At 49.3% G+C, this 22,575-nt stretch overlaps 1 protein-coding gene across 1 annotated transcript; it reads right to left on the reverse strand.

Annotated features, from left to right (window-relative positions):
- Window positions 1-1,950: 1,950 nt before the first annotated feature.
- Window positions 1,951-8,354, reverse strand: LAG3 (lymphocyte activating 3). The gene is made up of 8 exons (XM_015617890.2): window positions 7,742-8,354; window positions 7,350-7,521; window positions 6,963-7,189; window positions 6,450-6,707; window positions 5,981-6,274; window positions 5,370-5,660; window positions 4,996-5,111; window positions 1,951-2,561 (listed from the first exon to the last, which is right to left on the reverse strand). Exons 1-8 carry the CDS (start codon window positions 7,794-7,796, stop codon window positions 2,454-2,456), a joined length of 1,521 nt encoding a protein of 506 aa, XP_015473376.1. The 5' UTR covers window positions 7,797-8,354; the 3' UTR covers window positions 1,951-2,453.
- Between the last annotated feature and the right edge of the window lie 14,221 nt (window positions 8,355-22,575).

The following is a 22,575-nucleotide window of genomic DNA, read 5'->3' on the forward strand; positions in this document are numbered from 1 at the left end:
GTGCCATCTTGATTTGGAAATACTTTCCTATATATAGGGATAGTTTTTAGGAAGGAAAATCTAAACTGCATAAATACTTCCAGGCTTTTGCTCACTGTAACTGCACCATGTCAGGCATCTGCCTATCATGACAGGCACAGTGAACAAACTCAGTATTGCTGAACTTCTTTCAGAGGAGCAGACAAAACACTGAAGGGCTGGATGGAAATAATGCAGAGAAAGGCTCTGTGTCCCCGTGTAAACCAGCACTGCTCCCCTGCTGGGCTGCTGCCTCCTCTTCCAGAGCAAAGGACTCAAGCCAGTGCTGACCATGCAGAGAGATGGGCCTGTGCAAAATATCAGAGAGAAAGTCCCAAAGCCTGGGATTTGTACCTGAAAGGCAATGAGTCAGGAGGGGATGGGGAAATAACAAAAAAGGGGATGAGATGAAACATGGTAAAATAATGGCCATCCAAGGTATGATAGATTTGGGAGTCTCTCTTTTCCCAGCCTTTGTCATGGGAGAAAAGAAAACGGTGAAAATGAAAAGCTTTCAGTTCAAAACTGAGAGAGGAACCATTTTCATGCAGTGAATAAGCAGATCCGAGGACTGATTGCCAGAGGAAGTCAGAGAGTACAAGGAAACAGGGAGGTTTAAAGACAGACCAAGCACACATCTGAGCAGTGAGAACATCCAGGCTGGTAACAGGCAGTGCTGAAAGTGTTACCCACAGGAGGAGAGAGCGTCCCATTGTGTGTGAGAAGAGAGAGCAAACCACTGTCAGGCACTGAGAAAATATGATGTGATCCTGATGGATATTGGATTGCCCCTCAGCCCCACGGGGGTTAACCAACCTTTTCTCTACCTGCATCTGGCAGAGAGAGGTGATTGAGCTAGACAGATCAGTCCCACCTGAAAGAAAGAATTGCAGCATTATCATTTGCCTAGGCATATGCTGGTACCACGCTGGACTGTCTTGCTTTATGCTGGTTCTGCTCCAGGGTCTGCCTGAAATTGCATGGGATGGTTGAAGCAGACAAGTCTATCTCACAGCTCTGCTGCACTTCTCTAGGATTCAGTGGAGAAAGGGGTGTCATTTCCAGTAAAATACATGGATAGCTGAGTAGCTAAAGAGCTGTGGAGTCCAGACTCCCAGGAGTGGGCTAGTTGTGACTTTTGGGTGCTGCTGTGCTACCTGCAGCCTAAGGATACCCGAGTGCATTCAATGCCTGAGTGCCTGAACCTCCTGGGGAGGGAAGGTGAGAGCCACACAGCAAGAAGGTCTGTTCATGTGCCTGCAGAAAATCTGGCCTGGCTGTGGTGACATTCTCTCAAGAGAATCTTCTATCCTGAACACAGTGCAGCCACAGCCTGGGGAGCAATATGGGAGAAATCACACATATGGCTCTTGTTACTAATAAGTGTTTCTTCTGGCGTGGCATTCTATGGCTGTTCAAGAGCAGTACCACAGTCCTCCATGGCTGTTCAGAGGAGATGTGAAGAGCATTCTCTGACTGCATGAAACCTAAACACATTCTTGAGAGGTAGGGCCTGGCAGACTCAGGCTTACATTGCTAAGTACATCCTTAGCAGGAAGAGAGTGACAAAGAGCCATAATACCACTTGTAGATCTTTCAGGAAAATGTGAGGACTTAAGGAGTAAATGAATGAATGAACAAGGACGGTCAGATGGGAGAGAAAAAGAAAAGAAGGCTCTGAAATGCAGCAAAAAGGAGAGACTGAGCCTGTGATTCTTCCTTCTCTACTGGCATTTAATTTCCCCTTCCCCGCTGTGAAAATGTCAGAAACGAACAGGCAACTTCAGTAAAACAGAACTGAAAGAGAAAGAGAAGGCAGCAAAAGCCTTAGAAATGGCTTCACATAGGCAGAGGTACACCTGGCTCCATCAAATAGGCATGATCCTCCACAAGCACACACAGAGGTCAATGGGGTTTTTTGTCACAGGAATTTATTTTAAGTTCTAAAACGACTTTCTAATAAGTTAAAATGCTCAAAATGTGCAACAGGGCAGTGAGCAGGGCAGTGCAGGGAGACAGAGAGGAGAAGAGAGTGAGCATGGGGGAAGAAACACTGTCAGACTGCAGGGGAGATGGATTCCAGCCATGTCCTGCATCCAAGTGTTCCACCAGAGAAAGCCTTAGAGAGCGGCCATGAAGGAGGGGCAGAGAGTGGGACAGAGATGTGGCACCAAAGCAGGCAGTAGCTACTGGCTCAAATAGCCCCAGATGCTCCAAAGCATCTCTGCTGCTGGCCACCTGACTGCAGTGGTGAGTTTGCCTTGCCCAGGCTGCAGCTTCCAGCCCCTCTGCAGGTACAGAGCTCCCAAGGTCCCCTGCAGTGCTCATGCCATCCCTAGACCCTCCTGAGAGGTCTGCATGCTGCCCATCTCTCTCTGCATGGCACACAGAGTTTCATCCTCCCACGCAGACTGGCCCCGACGCCCCTGCTCCCATCAGCACTCCGTTTGCTGCATCTTCCCTTTCTGGTTTTCCTCCATGGGCTTCCAGGGCACATTGACTGCAAACATCCCTTCCAGTGCTGGGAAGGCAGGAGCCCGTGCCTGCAAGGGAAGCAAGAGGCTACATCAGACACGGGAGAGAGGCTGAACGGCACGAGCCTGGGCTGCTCCCTGCCAACGTGCAATTCCTTCTGGGGAGGGCCGGATCAACACGACCCTCCGTGGTGTCATGGGCATAAGGAATAGCAAAGACAGGACATGCCTAAGGGAGAGCAAAGATCTCTGATCTGGGCAATGTCAGGTTTGATGGTATGTCAGATTTTACAACACCTTTTCGGAGAGAGGTAATAAAAGCATGAAGGCGTGTGCAAAATGAGGTAAGAACAGATTAAAGGCAGAACCACCATCACAAGTGACTTTCTAGAGAGAGAAAAAGAGGCAGATCTCAGGGTTCCTGATAGCAGTATAGGGTTGCACACAGACAGCACAGCAAGAAGGATGAGATTAGTTAGAGAATAGCATGGTAGGTGTGATCTCAGCTAAGAGGAAGGGACTGGGGTCTTGCTGACAGGTTTCTGCCAGGCTGAAGGGAAATGAAAAGCACAAGTCTTCAAAGACCAGTCATTATTGGCACAGAAAGTGTGAAAGTGCTAATGAGTTAGGCAGCTGATAAAGTTGAGGAGCCTCATTTGGAAGAAAGAGGATGAGAATATCATGCAAGACACAGCTATTTTAGGAGAAGGGAGCATTAACCTGAATGACAGGATCAATGAAATGCAACATTACTGATCAGACATTGATAGGAGCAGGGAGTTGGAACAGGAATTCCTAATGTGTGGGCTACAGCCCATCGGGTGTGCGTGATACACCGCGGGGAGCATCCAGTTCCCAGCCAGCGCAGGAACAGCAAATGCAATCTCAGAGGATGCCAGCAGAGAGAGGGAGAGAACCAGGGAAGAGCTGATATCTCTGCCCGAGGCACCTCATCTGCACTCTGACGGAGGACAAGCCCAGCGGGGAGTCTGTGCAGAGAAGGGTGTGAATCACAGAATCAGAGGGTGGTTGGGGTTGGAAGGAGCTTTGGAGATGATCCAGTCCAACCTTCCTGCTAAAGCAAGGCCATCCAGAGCCGGTGGAGGAACACCCATGGATAGAGGACCCGTGCTGCCACACGGGAGCCTGGCTTGCTCAGCACAGCAGGGCCATGGGGGCACATGCAAATGCTTTGGGGTGGTGAATATCCTGGTGGGATGAGAGCTGTTTAAGCAAACAGCTGGACATCCAGGTGTCCTATTTCCTGCTAGCTGAGGCTTTACAGGTACACTCAAGGGATTCCAGTCCAAGGTTTTGGGCCAGAAAGGTTGGTTCTGATCACCTTGCCCTGGACTTGCACACTTCAGAGAGACACACGGAAATTGTAGATTTCTGCCTCATATTATCCTTTACCATCAGTGCTGATTAAGGATGGATGACAAAGAACCTGTCACGAGCTGCCCTTGCACTACCCACTGTGGTTTTTTAAAAAATTTCCACCTTGCTTCTTTTGTGATGCTGCCAGCCTTCAGTCTCCAGCCACTGGGACTTGCTAAGACTTTTCATCAATTTTGTCACATCCCTCGTCTTCAGCTCAAGGCAGTTTCAAGGCTCCCAGCTCTTTCACCAGGGTAAGCTCTTCCAAACTTACCTTGCTCTGATTGCCCAGCCTGTTCCCCACTAGAATTGTTGTCGTGGGCCCTTTCTGTAAGGCTAAGTAGGAGGCAGCTGCATCACAGCTACCCCCAAAAGGTGCCCCTTGTCTGCAAAAGGAAACCCTGAAGGATGATTTTGCCATGTTATTAATTTGCAGAGCAATAATATAAGAACTGCAGAGAAACGGTCTGACTTGTTTGCACAGTTTTCTCCAGTGATGTGCTGGGGAAGGATTAGTCCTGGCCTGGTCTTGGGAATCAAAAAGGCAAGGTACAAGGTAGAGTTTTCAGAGTACAAGATACTGGAACAAGTTGAGCAAATGAAGGGCATTAAGTTGCCAGAGGCTGAGCACTGAGGTGTGAGGGCTGAGCCAGAAACAACAGCCCCACATCAATATCAGTGTCTGGGCACCAGCAGGCACTGATACAGAGCAGGAGATGGTTATATTAAAGCATCCAGCTAAGGAATGAGAGAGGGGACATCTACAAAAGCCTGGCAATTAGCCCTCCTCTGCTACTGCATGGCTTGATCTCTGTGGCAATAAACATGAAGCTTTTCAAAGCCGGGCTGTGATTGTCCCTTAGGAAGTTTTCTTCCTTCTCTGAGGTGTCTGACCTGTCCCCAGAGGAATGCCATGGTTAGCTAGACCTGCCAATGCCCAGGGTACAGCTGTCCCTGTGTGCCCATGACACTGTCAGCAGGTTGCTCCAGCCCCATACCTCCTCTGGCCACTGTGTCCCCAGGACCTTTCCCTGCTGTCTCTGGAGCAATAAGGTCAAAGAAATAAAGGTCAAATTAGGATGGGTGCACAGGAAAAAATAACATGAATGGGGTGATGGACACCTACCCTTTTTTGCAGGGCCAGAGCCACAACACAAATGGCAAGCAGGAAGAAGATGGTGAGTGTGAGCCCAAAAGTAATCTGCCCACTTAAGACAGAGGGAGCGCTGGAGACCTGGGCACCTGTGAGGAGGAACCACAGTTAGGAAGGAAAGGATGGTTGATTTTGTACTGGGGAAAGGGTGGGACTGCACAACAACAGGCAAAATAGGAAAGAGTGCAGGGAACTGGAAGGAGCAGCATGAGGAACTGGTGAAAGGTAAGAGAGGATGAGAAGAAGATGCAAGGGGAGAAGGACAGGATGAGGCTGAGAGAGGGAAGGGCACCAGAGAGCTAAGTAGGGTGAGAAGATGTTGTTTGCAGACCCATGGGGGACAGTACCTGTGATCTGCAAGTCATACTCCACTGCTCCCAGTCTGCCTTCTGGGCCATACACACTGCATTCCCAGGTGCCTGTGTCCTTTTGTGACACTTGGGGTATTTCCAAGGTCGGTCCCATCCGGGAACTGTGGCCCTCCAAGTTACGGGAAGTAGCCACAGCCAGCTTGCTCTTAGTGGGGGCTGGGTCAAGGTGCTTCCACTGGAAATGTTCATGTCCCTGGGAGTGAGTGAGGCTGCAGATGAGCAGCAAATGACTCCCCTCAGAAACAGGTCCTTGGATGCTTGGAGTCACTGTGGCAAAGGGAAAAAAGTAACCTCAGGAAGGACTACAGGCATGTCCACATCTCTTCCTCATCCATCCTTCTTCTATTGCATCTCTATTACTTCCTCTAAATTATTTTCTTTGTCTTTCTCATTCTTAAGAGGAATAATCAAGTCACCCAGGAAAACCCCTGATTCCTGCAGAGTCCAGTGCAGTGCAATGCCCCGAACACAGATCTTGTTTCCTGCCTTGGGGTGGGAGCCCATGACCATTGCACAGACAGGTAGGGAGGTTTATCTGCACTGAGGGACCCCGGAAGGGTGAAGCACCTCCCAGGTTCTCCTCTCACCTGTAACCACGGCCAAGGTGACGTCCCTGCTGATTGTCGTGTGTCCCACAGAGACAGTGCAGCGGTACTGCCCTGCATCGCCCGGCCCCACCACAGGGAGATGCAGGGGGAAGCTTCTGCTGCTCAGATTCTGAGAGATGCCCCAGTCCTGCAGGTGTCCTCCTGCAAGGTGGCTCCAGTGGGCTGCCACCCCACTCATCCCAAAGGCACTGGGAAGGTAGCTCAGGCTGCACGGTAGATCGGCTGCAGAGCCAGCTGCTGCGTAGACCACAGGGCTGGTTGGGCCATCAAAACCTGAGCCAGGGAAAGAAGACAACATGAGATGGTGCCTGGAGAGAGCTCCTCAGAGAGGTGACAGACCTGGGAAGTGAGGACAAGGTGGAAGCTGGGAAGCTGGGGCCACTGGGGTTAGTCAGTCACATCAAAGGGATCAGCCTGGGGGTGCTGGGGTATCAGAGGTTGAGCTCACCTAGAATTTGCAGGTTGAATGTGGCAGAAACGATCTCCTTGTCAGAGTACCGAAGCTGGCAGCGCCAGGAGCCTGCATCGCTCATGGCTGGATGGAGGATGGAGAGAGTCCCGGACAAGGAGCAGAAGGTCCTGGAGGTGCGGCCTGGGTGCTCGCTGTGGAACCAGCAAGTCTCCACAAGGCCGGCCTGGTGGCTGGAGTTGCAGCTCATCAAGAGCAGCTCATTTTCCATCACAGGATTGGGTGGAATGAGGGTTACTGCAAAAACAAGATTTTGGGTTGGGGGGTGAGCTAAGGACATAGGGGAGCTACCAAACCAGCCCTTTGTGCCTGCACTGTCCTAACCTTGTCCCTTCAGAGCTGAGGGCAGACAGCAGGAATATGCACTTTCCAGAGGGCGCTGCCTGTACTCTCACCTGCCCTGCCAAACACGGCATCCCCGCCCTATCCCACCTTTACAACCCACCCCCACTCCTAAAATCAGCATTCTGCAGGTTTTCCATCCTCTCCTACCTGTGATCACCCCCAGCTCCACGTGGCAGCTGTGGACTTCTGTCTTATATTTCACCTGTGCCTCATACAGGCCAATGTCCTCGCTCCGGACGGGGACGATCCGCAGGGAGAAATTGCCATTGCGTAAGGCGGGGTCCTGGAGGGACACCCGGGGCTTCATGAGCAGTGCTGTCTTCTGGAGGCCCGAGTAGCCAACTTCCAGCACCACGTGCGGCTCCTGGTGCACACTGGAAGCAGGACAAGTGAGCGGCTCATGCCAGAGGCAAACGTGAGCTCGAGGGAGGGGGCAGGAAGGAGGAAATATGGGGAAGGAGGAAAAGGGCTCAAAGGGCCTCCAACCCCCCAATTCCCCCAGAGGGACTCGTATCCTTTTTGGCCCTGGCATACCTTCCCCCATGCCGCTTCCACAGCACAGATATCTTGTCAGGCAGCTGCTTGGAGCTCTCCCTCATCTTTCTGGGGCTCAAGTGGCATGGCAGCACAGCTGAGCTCCCCTCTCTGACCCACACCTTCTGCTCCCTTCTCCTTCCCTCCGATAATCCCAGTAGGATGTGGCCAGCTGTAAGAAGACGGAGAGCTGAGCAAAGATTCAGTGTTACCCCACTCTGGGGTGGGGATGCCGTCTTTGCCAGGGTGGGTTAGAATACAGCATATCTGGCCACCTTCTGTGGAGTTGTAAGGGCAGGAATTCTCCCTTCCAGCCTTTCCAGGGATCAAGTAACACCCAGACTCAGATTGCTGAGCTACTCTGCCCTCCCCATACGTTCAGCCCCTCTTACCAGTGAAAGGCAGCAGAGTGAAGGTGAGGAACAGCACCAGGGACACCAGTCTCATGGTGGCATCCAGGAGAGGGGCTGCTTCTCACTCAGCTCTGTGCTTAATGAGGTCCAAAGCTTGAAGAGATCAGCAAAAATGAGGCATGGGCAAAGAATCTTGTTAGAGGGGGTGGGTGAGCACAGAGGGGTCAGTGGGATGTGCTTGCTGTCATGCTCTCTCTCTCTGATCAAAGCATTTCCCTAAATGCCTTTATATTGCAAGTGGGCAGCAAATTTCCTCATATCACTAAGAAGATGCGTCACGACCAAGAAACCAGTACAAGCCTGAGGCACGTGAGGGCAGAGGAGGGAGGGACCAGAGACACTGCTCTAAGCATCTTTTAGTGGAAATTCTTTGGGTCGCTGTTGTTTTTCTCACAAATTTCGCTTCTATATAGCCAGTGGAAAAAGTGTAGAAGACACTTCCCAGCAAGTACCCTTCATGTTTTTCTTTCATCTCTTACCTTTTTTGGTTTGATCTTCCCGTCTCTTACAGATTCTCTCTAATTCTTTCAGGGCTTTTGAGAACATGTTGGTCTTTTTTTCTGCTGTTCTTTCTTTTCTTTTTTTCTTCTTCTTTTTTTTTTTTAATTATTTTATTTTTCTTTCTTTTTTAGTCTTTCAAATGTGCTGATTTCTTGGCTTTTTCTCATTGGTCAGTTCACAGGCAGCATGAGGAAAGGGTCTATGCTAGGATCCAACCAGGACACGTGTGACTCATCAATCTAGAGTCCAGGGCTAGTATGGGACACAGCTGAGGTGGTCCAAGGAGACCAAGGGGAACATCCAGAGAGAAAAAATAAGCACTGCAAAGAGGGGCTGCATGCTGTGGCACTCTGTGGCACTCTGAGGAAAGAACCCTCCTGCTCCAGCAGCTCTGGGGGGAACACACTCCAACTCATGTCCTAACCCCCATGCAGCTGCTGACCTTTGCACAGGGCAATACATTTCCATCCATGTGCCTCATCCTGGGGCCCCTTCTTGTCTCAGAGAACCCCCACTGTTGTGGTTCACAGTTTCCAGCAACCCACTGGCTCTGACTCTTTTGGACTTATCAGCCCTCCGTGACAGGTGTCATGAAGACACCCAAGCCCCTCAGTGGCCCACCCACCAAGGGCTTGGGGTTTTTCTGAGGCTGAGGGAAGGGAGGTGACTCATAGTGGCCACTTCTTGACTGCAGAAGGAATTCTTTCTTGCTCTCTAGTCTTCCTCAGTTGTGTGGTGAAGGTGGAGGATAAAAGCCAGTGCTATGCTTCCCTTCAGCAGACCTCTGTTGTAGGGACAGCTCTCAGGTCTTTCATCCCACGTGGCTTTTCAGCTTCCTGAGTAGTGGTACAGGTGGATGTACAGGTGCAACTTTGTGTGCCTCCATGCCCCTGAAGGACTGCTCTGTAGTGGTCCCTCATGCCCTCTTGTGTGGCACAGCCCAGGGGATTGCATGAGAGAGGAAGAGACAAGCGAAGATGGGGGAGAACTTGTGACAGTTGTCAGGAGGTGTTTTTTCCTCCTGTTGAAGAAAAACAGTTTGTGGTGACCAGCTCAAGCAGAAAACATCAACCTCTCTTTCCCTTGAATCAGCAGCGCAAGAATGGTGTGAGTGTGTGGGTGAAGACAAGAGAGAGAGAGAGAGATATGGAGCTGTGGTGGGGAGGCACGTACAACTCCACAGTCCAGCACCCTCTGCTCCCCTTCTCCTGCCTTATTTCGGGGGACACACCGAGCTCGCTGCTCTCCTCCTTCGTTTCAACCCTGCCTGCACTCCTAGCCTTGGCACCCTGGCACTGTGCCCCTGTCGCCCCCCAAACCATCCTTAGTGGGATGTGTGCTCTGGGAAACGCTTGTCTCTTGTAAGGAGCAGCAAAGGAGAGGATGTGCTTCCATCCTGCAGCTGCTCCCCCGAGCAGCGGTCCCAAGGGACTGATGGACAGCCCGGGAAAATGACAGGCACTGCCGGGCATTTGGGGCCGAGGGCTTATTATGCTGAGCGAGCAGGTTGTGAAATGAAGGTTTTGGAGGCGCCGTTTTACTCAGCACCGGGCTATCTTTAGCAAAGACACGGTGACGTTTCTGTCTAACGACCCACTTTAAATGCTGACTCCCTGGAATGGCATTTTCGTCACCTCCCAGAACAGGACCCCGGCGCGGAGACAACAGTGACCGGAGGAAGATCAGCACGGCAGCGTCTTCTCAGAAGCGCCTGTGTGGGTGCCCTGGGTGGAGAGGCTGGCAGGGACTCTGGCAGAGCCATGGCAAATGACAGGCAGTGGCCAGGGGCAGGGAGACAGGAGCCCAGCTCACCAAATGCTCCTTTGTGTGTGGCAGGCATTAGGAGCTTCTTCCAGGTTCCAGGCGCACCCACGGCAGACTCCTTGTGCACAAACCTTAATACATCGCTTTTCTAGTGTCTTACAGGTGCAAACTACCCTTACCAAGAAAAACAGGAATAGAAAACGCTATTCTGCAGCATCATTGAGTTAGTGTCGCTGAAGGAATTCTTTTGTTGTGTTTCCAGATTGCTGTGATACCATGTTTTTCTCTGAGACGTTCCACTTCCACTTCCAGTTTTGGTCCTTCCAGCATCAAGTCTGAAGCTGGTCACAATCTTCTGCTTCATGCTGACTTTCTGAGGTGCTCCAGAATTTATTTGCAGACTCTAGCTGATCTAAGAAGCCACGCCGTGGCTTGTAACCTGGCTTATCAGCTGGTCTGGGCGTTCCTGAGATGGAGTGCTCCTGAGAGGGACCTCATGTAAAACATCCTGATTGCTGTTTGCCCTGCACAAAAGCAAACACAGCAAGCAAAAACAAGTTACTTGCTAATATGAGATAACTAATAACTCCATGGCAAGGGACTGTAAACAAAAAGCAGCCACACCTGGGGAAACAGAAGGGAAAATCTGGCAGGGATGTGGTGTGAGCAAGAGCTGCTGGGCAGGTTGGTACTCAACAGGCACCTGCACAGGCAGCAGGGTTTCCAGGGATCACACTGGGATTACTGCAAGACTTCTGGCACTGACAGGGAAGCTTAGGGAGCTAAAAGAGATGTAAGGTCAGCTGCAGAGGGGAAGGAGTGGAGCTGCCCCTCTCTGGGTACTTGGGGCAGAGGTAGTGGCTCCCAAACCAGCACCGCGTTGCTGCAGCAGGGTCAGGCATCAGAACACTGAAGCAGAAAGAGGCACTGCCCACATCTTGGAAGGCTTTGTGTGAAATGCACAGTGGGGATACACATCGAAATAGCACCCCTGGGGTAGAGGGATGCAAGCCACTCTATCCACACAGAGGGCCATGGTGGCTTCTACCAAGACACCGACCCGAGATGCATTCTGTGTAAGAAACTGAGGGTGGGTTCTTCCTTTTTTGAGGGAGGAAGTGGCTGCTCCAGTCTTCTTTCTGTCCCTCTGTGATGCCTGGAAGCAGCAAATTATCCCCCTAACGGCAGAGTATACCACATGTCAGAAGGACCCATTCACCTGAGGTAATGGGTCACAAAAAGGAGTGAGGAGAAGAGGATTGGAAAGGAGAAAGTCCACATCACTCCGTAGATCTGGGTGAAACCAAAACGTGCCCCTGCAAAAGTTCTTGGAGTAGGAAGAGTGACTGGATGCCTGACTGGAAGGCTTTTCTGAAAAGGTTCTTTTTAGAAAGTTTGCTGGATGGGCAATGCCTGAGTCACCACAGGTCTCTAATATGGTGCTGAAGAGAGTCTAGTGGTGGCCTGCTTCCCAGCATCCCACCTATAGGAAAGCATAGCTTTATGGAGGTTTTGGACAAATCTGCAGCCTCTTTCTACAGTGCTAAAAGACAAGCACCCTTTGTATGACAATCCTCAGCAGACAGCCGAATATCCCAGAGAAACCTGAATTAGAAAGTCGGGAACAGCACTGGGGGGTGCTGATTAAAGCTGTGGGCTGCATTTCTGCTAAAAAAAACCCAAGTGATTTAATTACTGAAGAGAATCTGCAGCATTCATGGGCATATCTGGCAGCTGGCAACTTGTATCTGGCCAGCATTGGCTGTGAAGAAGTGTTTAACTGTTCTGTTTAAAAGATCTTTAAAAGATCTTTAAAAAAAGATCTTTTAAAAGATCCTTCCTGCAAGGAAAGATGGGATGCTGTGGGATCCCCTTTGGTCATCCAAAACTACCTGTGGAGATGGTGATGGCTTATCAGTACCTTGGCCAGTATCTAGTTAAGTGATGTCTTTGAAGCCACAGCCCCTGTGTTTTGCAACACAGAGGGTGAGGTGGATTAACTACAAAAAATCCATGCAGCAGGCTAGGTTACACTTTGACTCATCTCTCATTGCAGCATTCATGCTTTTAATCCAATGGGAAAATTTGCAATAGCCTCCCAAACGTCCCAGGGCTGCAGTGGGTTTTCTCAAGAGCAAAGAGGTACCCAGGAGCTCAACACATGGTGGCAAGGTGGTGTCAGGACAGGCTGTGAGGCTGATGCCCGACATGTAGTGAAACCAGGACACACAGACTCCCCCAGTAGACTGCAAAAATGCCCCTTCTTAGGTGTGGCCTCTTTGGTTTGCAGTCTCTTCACAGTTTTGCAGGGAGACTGTGCTTTTCCAGGAGATGTTTTGGCCTGTGAGACCTCCAGAACAGATGTGGGTTGTGTCTGCTGGTCTTAAGACCCAGCAGCAGATCTGGAGGAGCAGTAATATTTCTCCTGATGCCAAGAGAGAAAGTTTGATCCACATATTTCAGGCTCATATCCCCATTGCTGATGTTTCTCTCAATTGGTGATACAGAATCCCCTCAGAGAAAAATCACCACAAGAGGATATGCAGTCTGCTCCCGGGGCTCAAATCCTTTCAGTGTCCTGCTCTGGGCAGTACCATGAGTCTCTCCAACACAAAAGAAGCACCTTGGCCATGTCTCAGATACTGTTGCTCAGGGCATGGAGGGGTCTGGCTCTAGGCCTAGTTGCATGTGTCTTCAGGAGCTGTGAAAAGTAGATCTGATCCATGTGCTGTGTGTTCATGGTGCATCGTGGCAGGACAGGAGCCCGTGTGTCTTGGGTTGCAATGCAAGATGTAACCAAAAGTATGTATTCTATTACCATCTGTTAAAACCAAGTGTGGCAGTGTTCTTCATCTCTTCCACACCTATCTCCCTCCAGGGGGTTATCTTCTATTAATGAGTGTCACTGCATAAAATGCTGATAAAATGACATCATCTCAGTGTGAGACGCTCCACCCAGGGGGAGGAGCCAAGCATTCCTACCTGGATATAATCAGAGACTGGGAACACCACAGGCAGCCTTTCTTCACTGCATTCCCAGAGGAAGACCAGACCCATCCACATCACCACCACTGGATCTTCAGAGGAAAACTACACCCTTCTACAGGATCATTGCTTCAACAGAAACACATCTGTCACTCTGGGAGTCATCATTTAATCAGACTTCTACCAACACCCTGAGCAACAGGGTGTCAGGTTGTATTCTGACTCTGCCAGTGTTTTGGGGTTTTTTTGTATTACTGCATTTTTATTTTAATTTTCCTAGTAAAGAGCTGTTATTCCTATTCCCCTGTCTTTGCCTGAGAGACCCTTGATTTCAAGATTATAATAATTCAGAAGGGAGGGGTTACATTTTTCCATTTCGAGGGAGGTTCCTGCCTTCCTTAGCAGACACCTCTCTTTTCAAACCCAGACACTGTCTCATGGTGCACTGGATCTCTGAAAGCTGCAGGCAAACACTTGGTAAATAGAGAATATGTTGTTTCTTTCTCAGTGGAAAACCTAGATATGAAAAAGTGTAGGGCAACTAAAGGAACATGTAATGCTATGAGAAATCATTTGCAGAAGAGTACAGCCACAGGGAAGGTTGCTGTGGGTGATGGCACAGCAAGGAAGAGCACAGCAGTGCTCCAGAATTGTCCTGCAGAGAATAAAGTCTCTGATTTGGTGATCCCCAGCCACTTCACTCTGAACAAAAAATTGCTAGGGAAGGAGATGGTGCATTTTTAAACTGAAAGGGCTCATTGTAAATCAAAATGGATTTATTCCTTTATAGTTTAGTTTTCGGCTGGATCAATTCTCTGCTGCTCATCAGTGTTGACAAAAGAGAGGCAGCAGGAGAGATGAAAGGGAGGATGGGATTGCCCCTCTCTGCAACACTGTGCATCTGTGCTGGGTTAACAGGATCGTGTGCCAGACTGCAATTCAGAGGGTGCTGGCAGCTGAGCTGTTTTTTCAATTTCCTCTCCACTTGGCACCTCATGGCAGCTAGCACCCAGTGTACTTCTGTAAGGTATCTTCTACTGCCCCACTAGGAAAAAAAGCCCCACAAAACCAAATAAAACCACTTGTCACGGCATCGTGGGAAGATTCAGGTGAAAAGGCATCTCTGGGTCTCCACTCCATCCCTCTGCTCCCAGCAGGGTGATTCTCAGACTAGACTGGGCTGCTCAGGGCCTGGCCCAGGAGAATCCTGAACATCTCCAACTGTGGATAATCACTGCTTGCTGTGCTCTTGCCTTTAGCACTGTGAGGAGACCTTGCTGGCTCTGGGGTACCCCCGTTCTCACCATGCTGGAAAATGACTGGCACATGCAACAGGCCTTCCTGGTGTAAGGGCTGATCCTTATCCACCCTCAAAGGAGTTGAGGGTGATAAAAGGGATCAGAGTTGAAGCTATAAATGGACTTTAAAATTTCCAAGGAGGGGTGGAGTCTCCTGTGTCACAATGAAGGCTGGGAGAGGTCTGGGTTCCCAAGATGGAGAGCCAATTAAATGTTAGGAAGTTCTGCCAGAAGCTGGGGTTCAGTTGAGGCAACATGGAGTAAACATGAGTTTAAGCTTGATTTGATTATTTTTAAATTTTTTTTTGTGCCATTTATAATTTTTCCTGGTTCTAAGAAGTTTCTGTTTCCAGACACCAGATCCCATTCTGCAGGAGGAGTACACGCTGAGCAGCACTCTCTCCACTGTAACAGGTTTCTCTGCCAGGTTCTCCTCTGAAAGCCACAAAAGACCAAAGGACTCTCTTTAGCTGCACAGTGTGTGAGGGAGTAGAAAATAAAGCAGCTAATGCTTTTGTGTCCTGTGTAAATACTTCAGACCCTTTGCTGATGAGATGAAAGCGTCCTAGAAATTCAGACTATGTGAGCTTCCAGTGCTAGGCTGCCACAGGATTTGTTCAACATCCAAATGCCCATGGAATGCCAAAACATGGTTAGGAGGTCTTCAGAGCTCTGCAGGTGTGACTGTCTCTCCTGGCATGATGCATATATTTGGCAAGGTTAATGGGAAGCCACTGCCTCCTCCTAAGACCCCTGGTAAAGTCACACTTAGAATTCAAACATAAGGTTCTGTGTTGAGGAACAAAGTATGTGGATCACACTTCCAGAACAGAATACAGTATCCTGGGAAGACAAGACTCCAGGGAGGGAGATAGATGATAACATGCTGTATAAAATGGGATCTCAAAGAGCGAACAGATTGTGTTACCTCTGTTTACAGCACAAGTTACTGGAATGTGTCCATATTTCAAAAAAGGATGTGGAAAAATGGAAAAGGATTTAGAAGAGTGGTACAAAAAAAAAAATCTCACTTGAGAGCCTGGGGATCTTGCTTTGAAATGAATGAACTTGAGGTGTTTGATTTCTTCTACCTAATCTGAAGAAAACAGCGGTGAGCTCAGGCAGCAACTTTACTGCAAACAAAAGGAAATTCATTTTACGTGTCACGAAGATGGTATAATTCTGGTTAGAGGATGATGTGAAGGACAGGAGCATAAATGAGTTCAAATACAGATTGGGTTATTTGTGGAGGATCAGTTCCTCTCTGGCTTTCAGATATGCTGGCCTGGTATGAGTGGCAGCTTAGGATGTCCTTGACTCCTGCACAATCCATTTTTGGTATCTTTTTCCCATGAGCAGAAGATGTGAGCAAGAGGCAGGCTCTCCACTCCAGCAGAGGAACACAGGGATGATCAGAGGCTCGAAATTAAACCCCAAAATCTGTCTGGAAAGGAGGTTTCTCACAGAGAGGCACTGACATGGGAAGAGCTCTTGTCGTGGCCTCTTCACCACCTGCAGAGTGTTAACACAAAAAATGGTCGAAGGCAGCCTCTTGCTCAGCCCTAGGATATGGGACTCTGCAGGATTGAGGAAATTGAGCCAGACCATCACCGTCATAAGAATAAAACAGTATCTACTCAGATTTCTCCAGGCTTTTCCCTTACTCACAGCCCTGACTGCAGGGCCTCCCTAAGAGTTCATGTGTGCCCTTTATATGACTCAGAAGGAAAAGCCAGCTTGTCTTGCTCTGCAAGAAAACTCCAGTGGAGGGAACCAGTGGATGAGCATGACTGCTGAGCTGAGGCATATAAGCCACAGGGAAAAAGAAGGAAAAAGCTCCTGGACTCAAATTAAGTGAGGTGGCAGTGGCATGTGGGTGTGGGGACTTTCCCCTGAGTTTGGCAAGGACTGCCTGTTTTTTCCCTAGCTACAGGTGCTCAGAGGCTCATTTGTTCCAGCCCTGAAGGAGATACAGGGGTTTCTATATTTTCATGATTTTTTTTAATTACTATAATTTTCTTCTCTGTATTACTTATTAAGTCAAAATAAAAGTCACTCTGGAGGAGTGGTAACCCCAAGGGCTCTGTGTGCCCCCTGTCTGAACTGTAAAACCAGATCAGCTTGTGCAGAGGAGGAAATATGGGAAAATGGTCCAGTCATGAGCCAAGGTAAAGTTCAGAAGCCTTAATAATGGAAAAGGAGGCTACAGTCATACTGGCACAAGAGTAGTTATCTAAAAGGGAAAAAAAAATAAACCAAGCCAGAGTAACAGCAATTCCTGGTCTGTGAAAAGCAAATGTTTGGGGTCAATATAAAAAGCAGAAGTTCTCAAAGTGAAGTGGCATACTCATTCAGGAGTCAGAAGATGATCTGGAAACCTTCCCAGGTTCTCAAGGGTGGGATTCCACCTTACTCCACAGCTGTTCTCACGAGGAAACTGATCCAAGAGATGCTCTTCCAAGCTTGCCTTCCTGTCTCAATGCCACAGGGAATGACAGCCCTTGGCTACATATTCATTGTCTCCAGCACAATTTCTGATAATATGGTCCTTCATGGGGTTCTAAGACAGACCAAATGTAAAATTTTGGTTTAAAAAGGAGGACAAGGAAATGTGAGTGTGTAACTAGAATAGGGAAGAACTAAAATTACTTCCATGGCAGGTTCCTACAGATAGCTGCCTGAGCAAGACTGAGTGGATGATAAAACATGCTGAGGATGGAAGGGACAGAAAACTCTTAAAATGCTGTTTCTGCCACGTAGAACTGTAGCTGTAGACAGTGAGAAAAACAGGCCCCTGCTTCCTAAGGGTGGGACAGTAAAACTCCAAGGCTACACTCAGGGATCCAGTAAGGGAAGGAACACTACTGGGAAAGGGTCCAAAATCCATAAGTGCCTTTCGAGAAGAGGTACCTTGGGCTTGCCTTGGACTCTCTAGGCAAAGGACTGTGTCTTCTGGAAGACAGAGAGACACCTGTGTGCCTTCAAATCAACCTGTGGACATGCAGCCAAGACCAATCCGAGCGTGACTGACCACACAGGGACTCCTCAGTTCCCCGGCTTCACCGCTGGTGTGATCAGAGCCATCCCTGAGGCAGCTCACAGCCTGCCCTGTGCCCGGTATTTTGGGTACAGAGACACTGGGATGAAGTCTGCTCGCAGTTTTCCAGCCGTCTATTCACGGATGTGTCGGGTTTGGTGCCACCAGGGGGCCCTTGAAAAGCCGAGCTTACAGAACCCAGCCATGCCTCTCCTCTCCCTGGGATAAATCTGTCCCAGAGGATCAAGGAAAGCAGCACAAGGTGCACACTCCATGCCGAGAGGTACCGGCCTGAGCCATGTCTGGCTGTGCTGCCTGTTCTGCCAGGGGGCTGCTCTTCTTCAGCACGAGCAGAGGTCTGGAAAAACGAGATGAGGGCTCAGCCTTTGTGCCCCGAGTTAAGGCAGGAGGACTTGGTCCTGCTGGAGGTCACCCCAGAGTCCTCAGTGGTAAGAACATGTACAGCACTAAGGTGTTCTGCTGGGACACCGCAGGTGTCACCACTCTGTCCCAACTCCATGGCACCTGTCTTCCCCTCCATCTGCAGCCTGGAATCCCATCTGTAGGCTTTTCACACCTGGAAGTAAAAGCAAAATCAGCCCTGGGGGATACTGGGAACACCTATAGGGATCCTGCCACAGATGGGAGATTTGATCTGAAGTCAAGAGTTGGTCTGAAGGCCCTTGAAAGCATAGAGAAACTGAGGCAGAACACTGAGCAACTCTCCCAGTGAGAAACTAGGGTCAGCATAGCACACCATTAGCAATGCTGTACCAGAATGCTTGTTTCCACAGCTATGGAAAGGGATTCACAGACCCTGGAGCAGTCTGTATTTTCTTTAGTTATGAGCAAAACCTCTTGACTCATTTGAATTACAAGGCTGGCTTTTCCAAACATCCCTACTGAATCTTCTGTGAAATTTACCTTGTGAAGAAACATCAAATTCCCAGCTCAAATCTGGGTCCATATTTACCATGCTGCTGTCCTGGAAGCTCAGGAGGTTTTTTGGAGCCATATTCGATAGCTTCAGCTCTTTTCAAAACTGGATCTGACAGAGAAAAAAAAATTATAAGTAACAAGAAACTTCCCAAAAGCAAACAGCAACCAGCTATAAGTTTTCCAGTGGGATTTCTGGTTTGCTTATGGACAAGCTTACCTGGGTTCATGCTGGGAAGTGCTGTCCAGCAAAGACCTTTTTGTCAAGTCATTTGGATCTGCAGCATCAGAAAAGCTGCCGAAGGATGCTTCAGACCAGGGGCTTTGAAAGTTTTCATTACAAATTGTGCAGCCTAAAGAATGCATCCTAAAATGATGTGTGGATTGTTGGAAGACCAGGGAAAGTCTAAGCCATGATTCTACCTGAGCTGCCAGCGAGGTATTGGCGGACACAGGTAATCACAGGGCTCTGGAAACTGGCTATTTTTGCTACATCTTACATCCTTTACTGGATGCAGGATCTTCTATCTTGGATGCAGGGAGCCCTGGTAATATTTTGAAGTTCGGGACAAAATCCTTCATTACAGGACATGTAGCCAAGCACTATGCTGACATGACACCACTGCATGACTTAAGGGACTGAACTGAGAATAAAGCATCTTGTACCATGATAGGACACGGGAAAAGCTGACCTGGACTTTCTGAGATGCAGTCTTTAAGATACATGGTAGAGAATGGGAGCAGTAAACGTCATTTCAAAAACCACTGGAGGTCTATAGAATGTGCAGCTCCTACAGCCCCCTGGTGACAAGTAGCACCAGGCAGGTGCCACCCACAGCACATGAATCGTGTGCTCTTCTGCCCCCTTCCACGGGTGATGTGCAGCAAGTCACGGAGCCCGCTGCCGTATCCTGCCTGCACAGGGACACCTGGCAAGGTGAAGCTTTTCTGCTCGGATGCCCCAGCTCTGTGAAGCTCAGCTGAGGAACTGTAGTTGTGCACAGACACTTCCAGCTGGGACTCAGGCATCCTGAACAGCATCTTCTGTGTCTAACAGGAAATGCCTCCCACAAGAGCAAAGCTGTGCTTGGTGGCACCACGCTGGGCCCGTGAGCCACATTGTTTGGCTGGGACCCTCAAACACTTAGAGACCTTAGGTCTCTCCTCATCCCCGTGACTGTCCAGGCTTTGCTAAAACCATAAAAGCTCACCAGGAAATTGTACTGGGTTTGTATGGCAGGGTTTTAGTCATGGAAGGGCTCCAGGGGTGGTGTCTGTGAGAAACTACATGTGATGAACTGGCTGCAAATCCCTGCACTGCTGGAGGGGAGGAGAAAATTTGGAGTGAAATTGAGCCGAGGAAGAAAGGAGGTGTGAGAGGAAGGTATTTTAAGATTTGGTTTTGTTTTCTCATTGTCTTGTTCTGATCTGATTATTAACAAATTAAATTAAATTTTCCCCAAATCAAATATGTTTTGCCTGTGACAGTAATTGGTAAATTATCTCTCCCTGTCCTTATCTTGACCCATGAATCTTTCTTGACATGAACCTTTACTGTATTTTCTGTCCCCCATCCTGTTGAGAGGGGGAATATTAGAGAGGCTTTGGTGGATCTCTGGGGTCCAGCTGGGGTCAACTCTCCATAGAAGCAAACCCCAAATTCAGCCACTGATGAGACGTCCTGTCCATCTGCAATATGTCCTGAGCCTGAGCCCACACATGTAAACACAGACTCCTTCCCTGAGAAAACAGACTGGAGCAGCCGTGAGCACTGCTGTCTTTGACTCTGTGTTTGAAATAAGGGAGAGAGGTGGGAGGGAAAAGTACACGGGCTTCTTAAGGATCTGGGAAGGCAAGTTGTTTCAGATTCCCATATGGCATATGGGAAGTGGCAGAGCAATGTGTCTCCTAACCAAAGGGACTAAAGAAGCCCCTGATCCCAGGGGGAGCAGTGGGGGAGAGGAGAAATAATTGTCTTCACTGGTTTTTTAAACCTAATGCACCAAGGTGATTATGGACTTTCCTGAAGCAAGAAGGGTTTTCCTCCCAGACCAGTAGTGGCTGGAGGGCTCACTTTTTCCAGGTCTGAAGGAGGGTTCATGACTCTGCCCATGTGATGGTTTTGATTATTCCAGTCTTGTATCACCTATTGAGTTAAAGCTGGTGTGAAAGACAGAAGAAGCTGGGCAGAGGGGATCATTTGCCCACAGGGAAACGAGAAAGTGACAGCTATGCGATACAAAGAGCATTCATTTCTGGGCTCAGCACTTCAAAATATCTTCAGACTCAGCTCACATTTTCCAGGGCAGGCCTCTATTTCTTCATATATCACAGAAATTGGTAGGTGGAAAGGGACATCTCAATCCATAGCCCAACTCCCTTGGTCACATCAGAGCTGAGATCAGAGCTACATCAGGTGGCTTAACCAGAAGCATCATCAGGTTTTATTCACCCAAGGCAGTGTTGGTCACCTGCAGCAGCCAGAGCTGTCCCGATAGGTTTGGCACCCCTCTCACAAGCACAGCCTTCAGGAGGTTTGCTCATCACTCTGCTGGGCCCAGCTCCCACCTGCCCAGTGATCCCTGCCAAGGAGCGAGCGGTCACTTGCTCATCCAAGCTAGGACAGGGACCCAGCTGAGTCCTCATAGGTGGCTCTACCTGCTCTCTGCGCCCTTTCATCCGTCAGCATTTGCTTTTCCAGACCACACAAAAGGGCCATCAGAGGCAGAAATTGTCAAGGAAGAGATTGCAGAGGGAAGTTTAGCAGAGCTCTCAAGAGCACGACTGCGACACCTCCACAATTCCCTCAAAGCAAGCAGGCCTGGAGGAGGAGGAGGAGAAAGAAGGAAATCTCCGGCGCTGCTTGGCTGGCAGGACCAGATCTGCTGTAAGCTTGCAGCAGGTTCCATCGGAAGCAAGGAAGGGACAGCTGAGGGAGTTCTGCCCCCAGCTGATGAGGTTAACAGATGGTCACAGGAATTAAATGAAATGAGCGGAGAATTAGCACAGAGCCCTGAAAGTCGAATAAGGCCCCGAAAAGGTATCACCATTTGTGAGGAATCACTGGTGAAGACAGGCTTTGTTCTTACCTTTGTTCTTACCAGCACGACACAACTGGTCTCACTGTGGAAGAAGAATTAGGCTGAAAGATGAATAAACCTGCAGGCTCGGACACAAACCAAGCACACAGGAAGGCTTAAGATGAAGCACAGTGCAAAGCCCTGCATTCTCAACTTTTTCTGGGAACCTATGCAACTGCTTGCTGAGCTCACTCTGTTAGCCAAAATACCACTGGATACAGCATGGATCTTTGCAGATCTACAGGAAAGGAAGAAACTCTGTGATTTTCTATTGTGTTATCTGTAGCCCTCATCTCAAGTCAGAGATGATGCCCTGCGGGTCACCAATATGGAAAAATCCCCAAAGCAGATATTTTTCTATTTCTGTATCTCTAGCTGTATCTTCTAATTATCCACAGATGATGACAAAGATGTTCAATAAAAATGAGTAAGATGAAAGAAACAGTAGAAACTGTGGAATCAAGGGGCCCATAGAGACACAGAGAAGCTGTCTGCAGCCCTTTGTCACTTCCCTCTGTCCTGCAGTATTTCCCTCAGAGGAAAGGAAGGGTGGCCGCTCACATTGTGCTGGCCTAATAGTCAGCTGCTGCCCCACTTCCTTCTGGATGACTGCCTGGGTAGAGCCGGTGGTAGTGGTGTTGCATCCATATAGGAAGCAGAGATGGAATTATGCTTCCGTAATTTCTCATTGGCAAGCATATTCTTCACTGCCCCTAGCCAGGCACTGCAGTGGTGGTGGGGAGGAAGTATTAGAACTGTAATCTGCCTGTGCATAGATTGTATCATCTGCTGATAATTTGTCTTCAGTAGCAGGCAGTAAAAGCTGGCTGCCGAGCAGAAAGTTTGGGGAAGTCCTGAGGACTTGCCCAAATCTGGAACAGAGACTAGAATCTGTCATTTTTTTAAATGGAGCAATGCTGGGAATCCCGAATTGCAGCAGCGCAGCTCCGAGGTACGTGCAGGCTGGAGCAGCCCATTGATCCCAGCACCCAAGGTGGGAGCAGCCAGCAGCAACCTGCTCTTGGAATGCAGCTCTCAGGGGCAGGCACCCAAGCTGACTGTGGCTCCAGCTGCCGGCAGCTCCACCAGGAATGGGTGCTGGAGCGAGGTGCAGCGTGATCCCGCCCGGGAGGCAGCCACAGGCAGCGGGGCCTTGGCAGCAGCTTTGTCCCTCTGCGCAGCCCTGCAGCCCGACACCGGCATTTGGAGAAA

This window comes from Parus major, chromosome 1 (genome assembly GCF_001522545.3).
Source record: "Parus major isolate Abel chromosome 1, Parus_major1.1, whole genome shotgun sequence".
Lineage (NCBI taxonomy): Eukaryota > Metazoa > Chordata > Aves > Passeriformes > Paridae > Parus > Parus major.

Excerpts from the sequence above, each read along its gene's own strand:
- LAG3 (XM_015617890.2), bottom strand. The coding sequence starts at position 7,796 with ATGAGACTGGTGTCCCTGGTGCTGTTCCTCACCTTCACTCTGCTGCCT. Across the intron at positions 5,661-5,980 it reads CACCTTGGCCGTGGTTACAG|TGACTCCAAGCATCCAAGGA; the intron begins GTGAGAGGAGAA and ends CCTTTGCCACAG. Across the intron at positions 2,562-4,995 it reads CTCTGGCCCTGCAAAAAAGG|GCACGGGCTCCTGCCTTCCC; the intron begins GTAGGTGTCCAT and ends CTTCCCTTGCAG.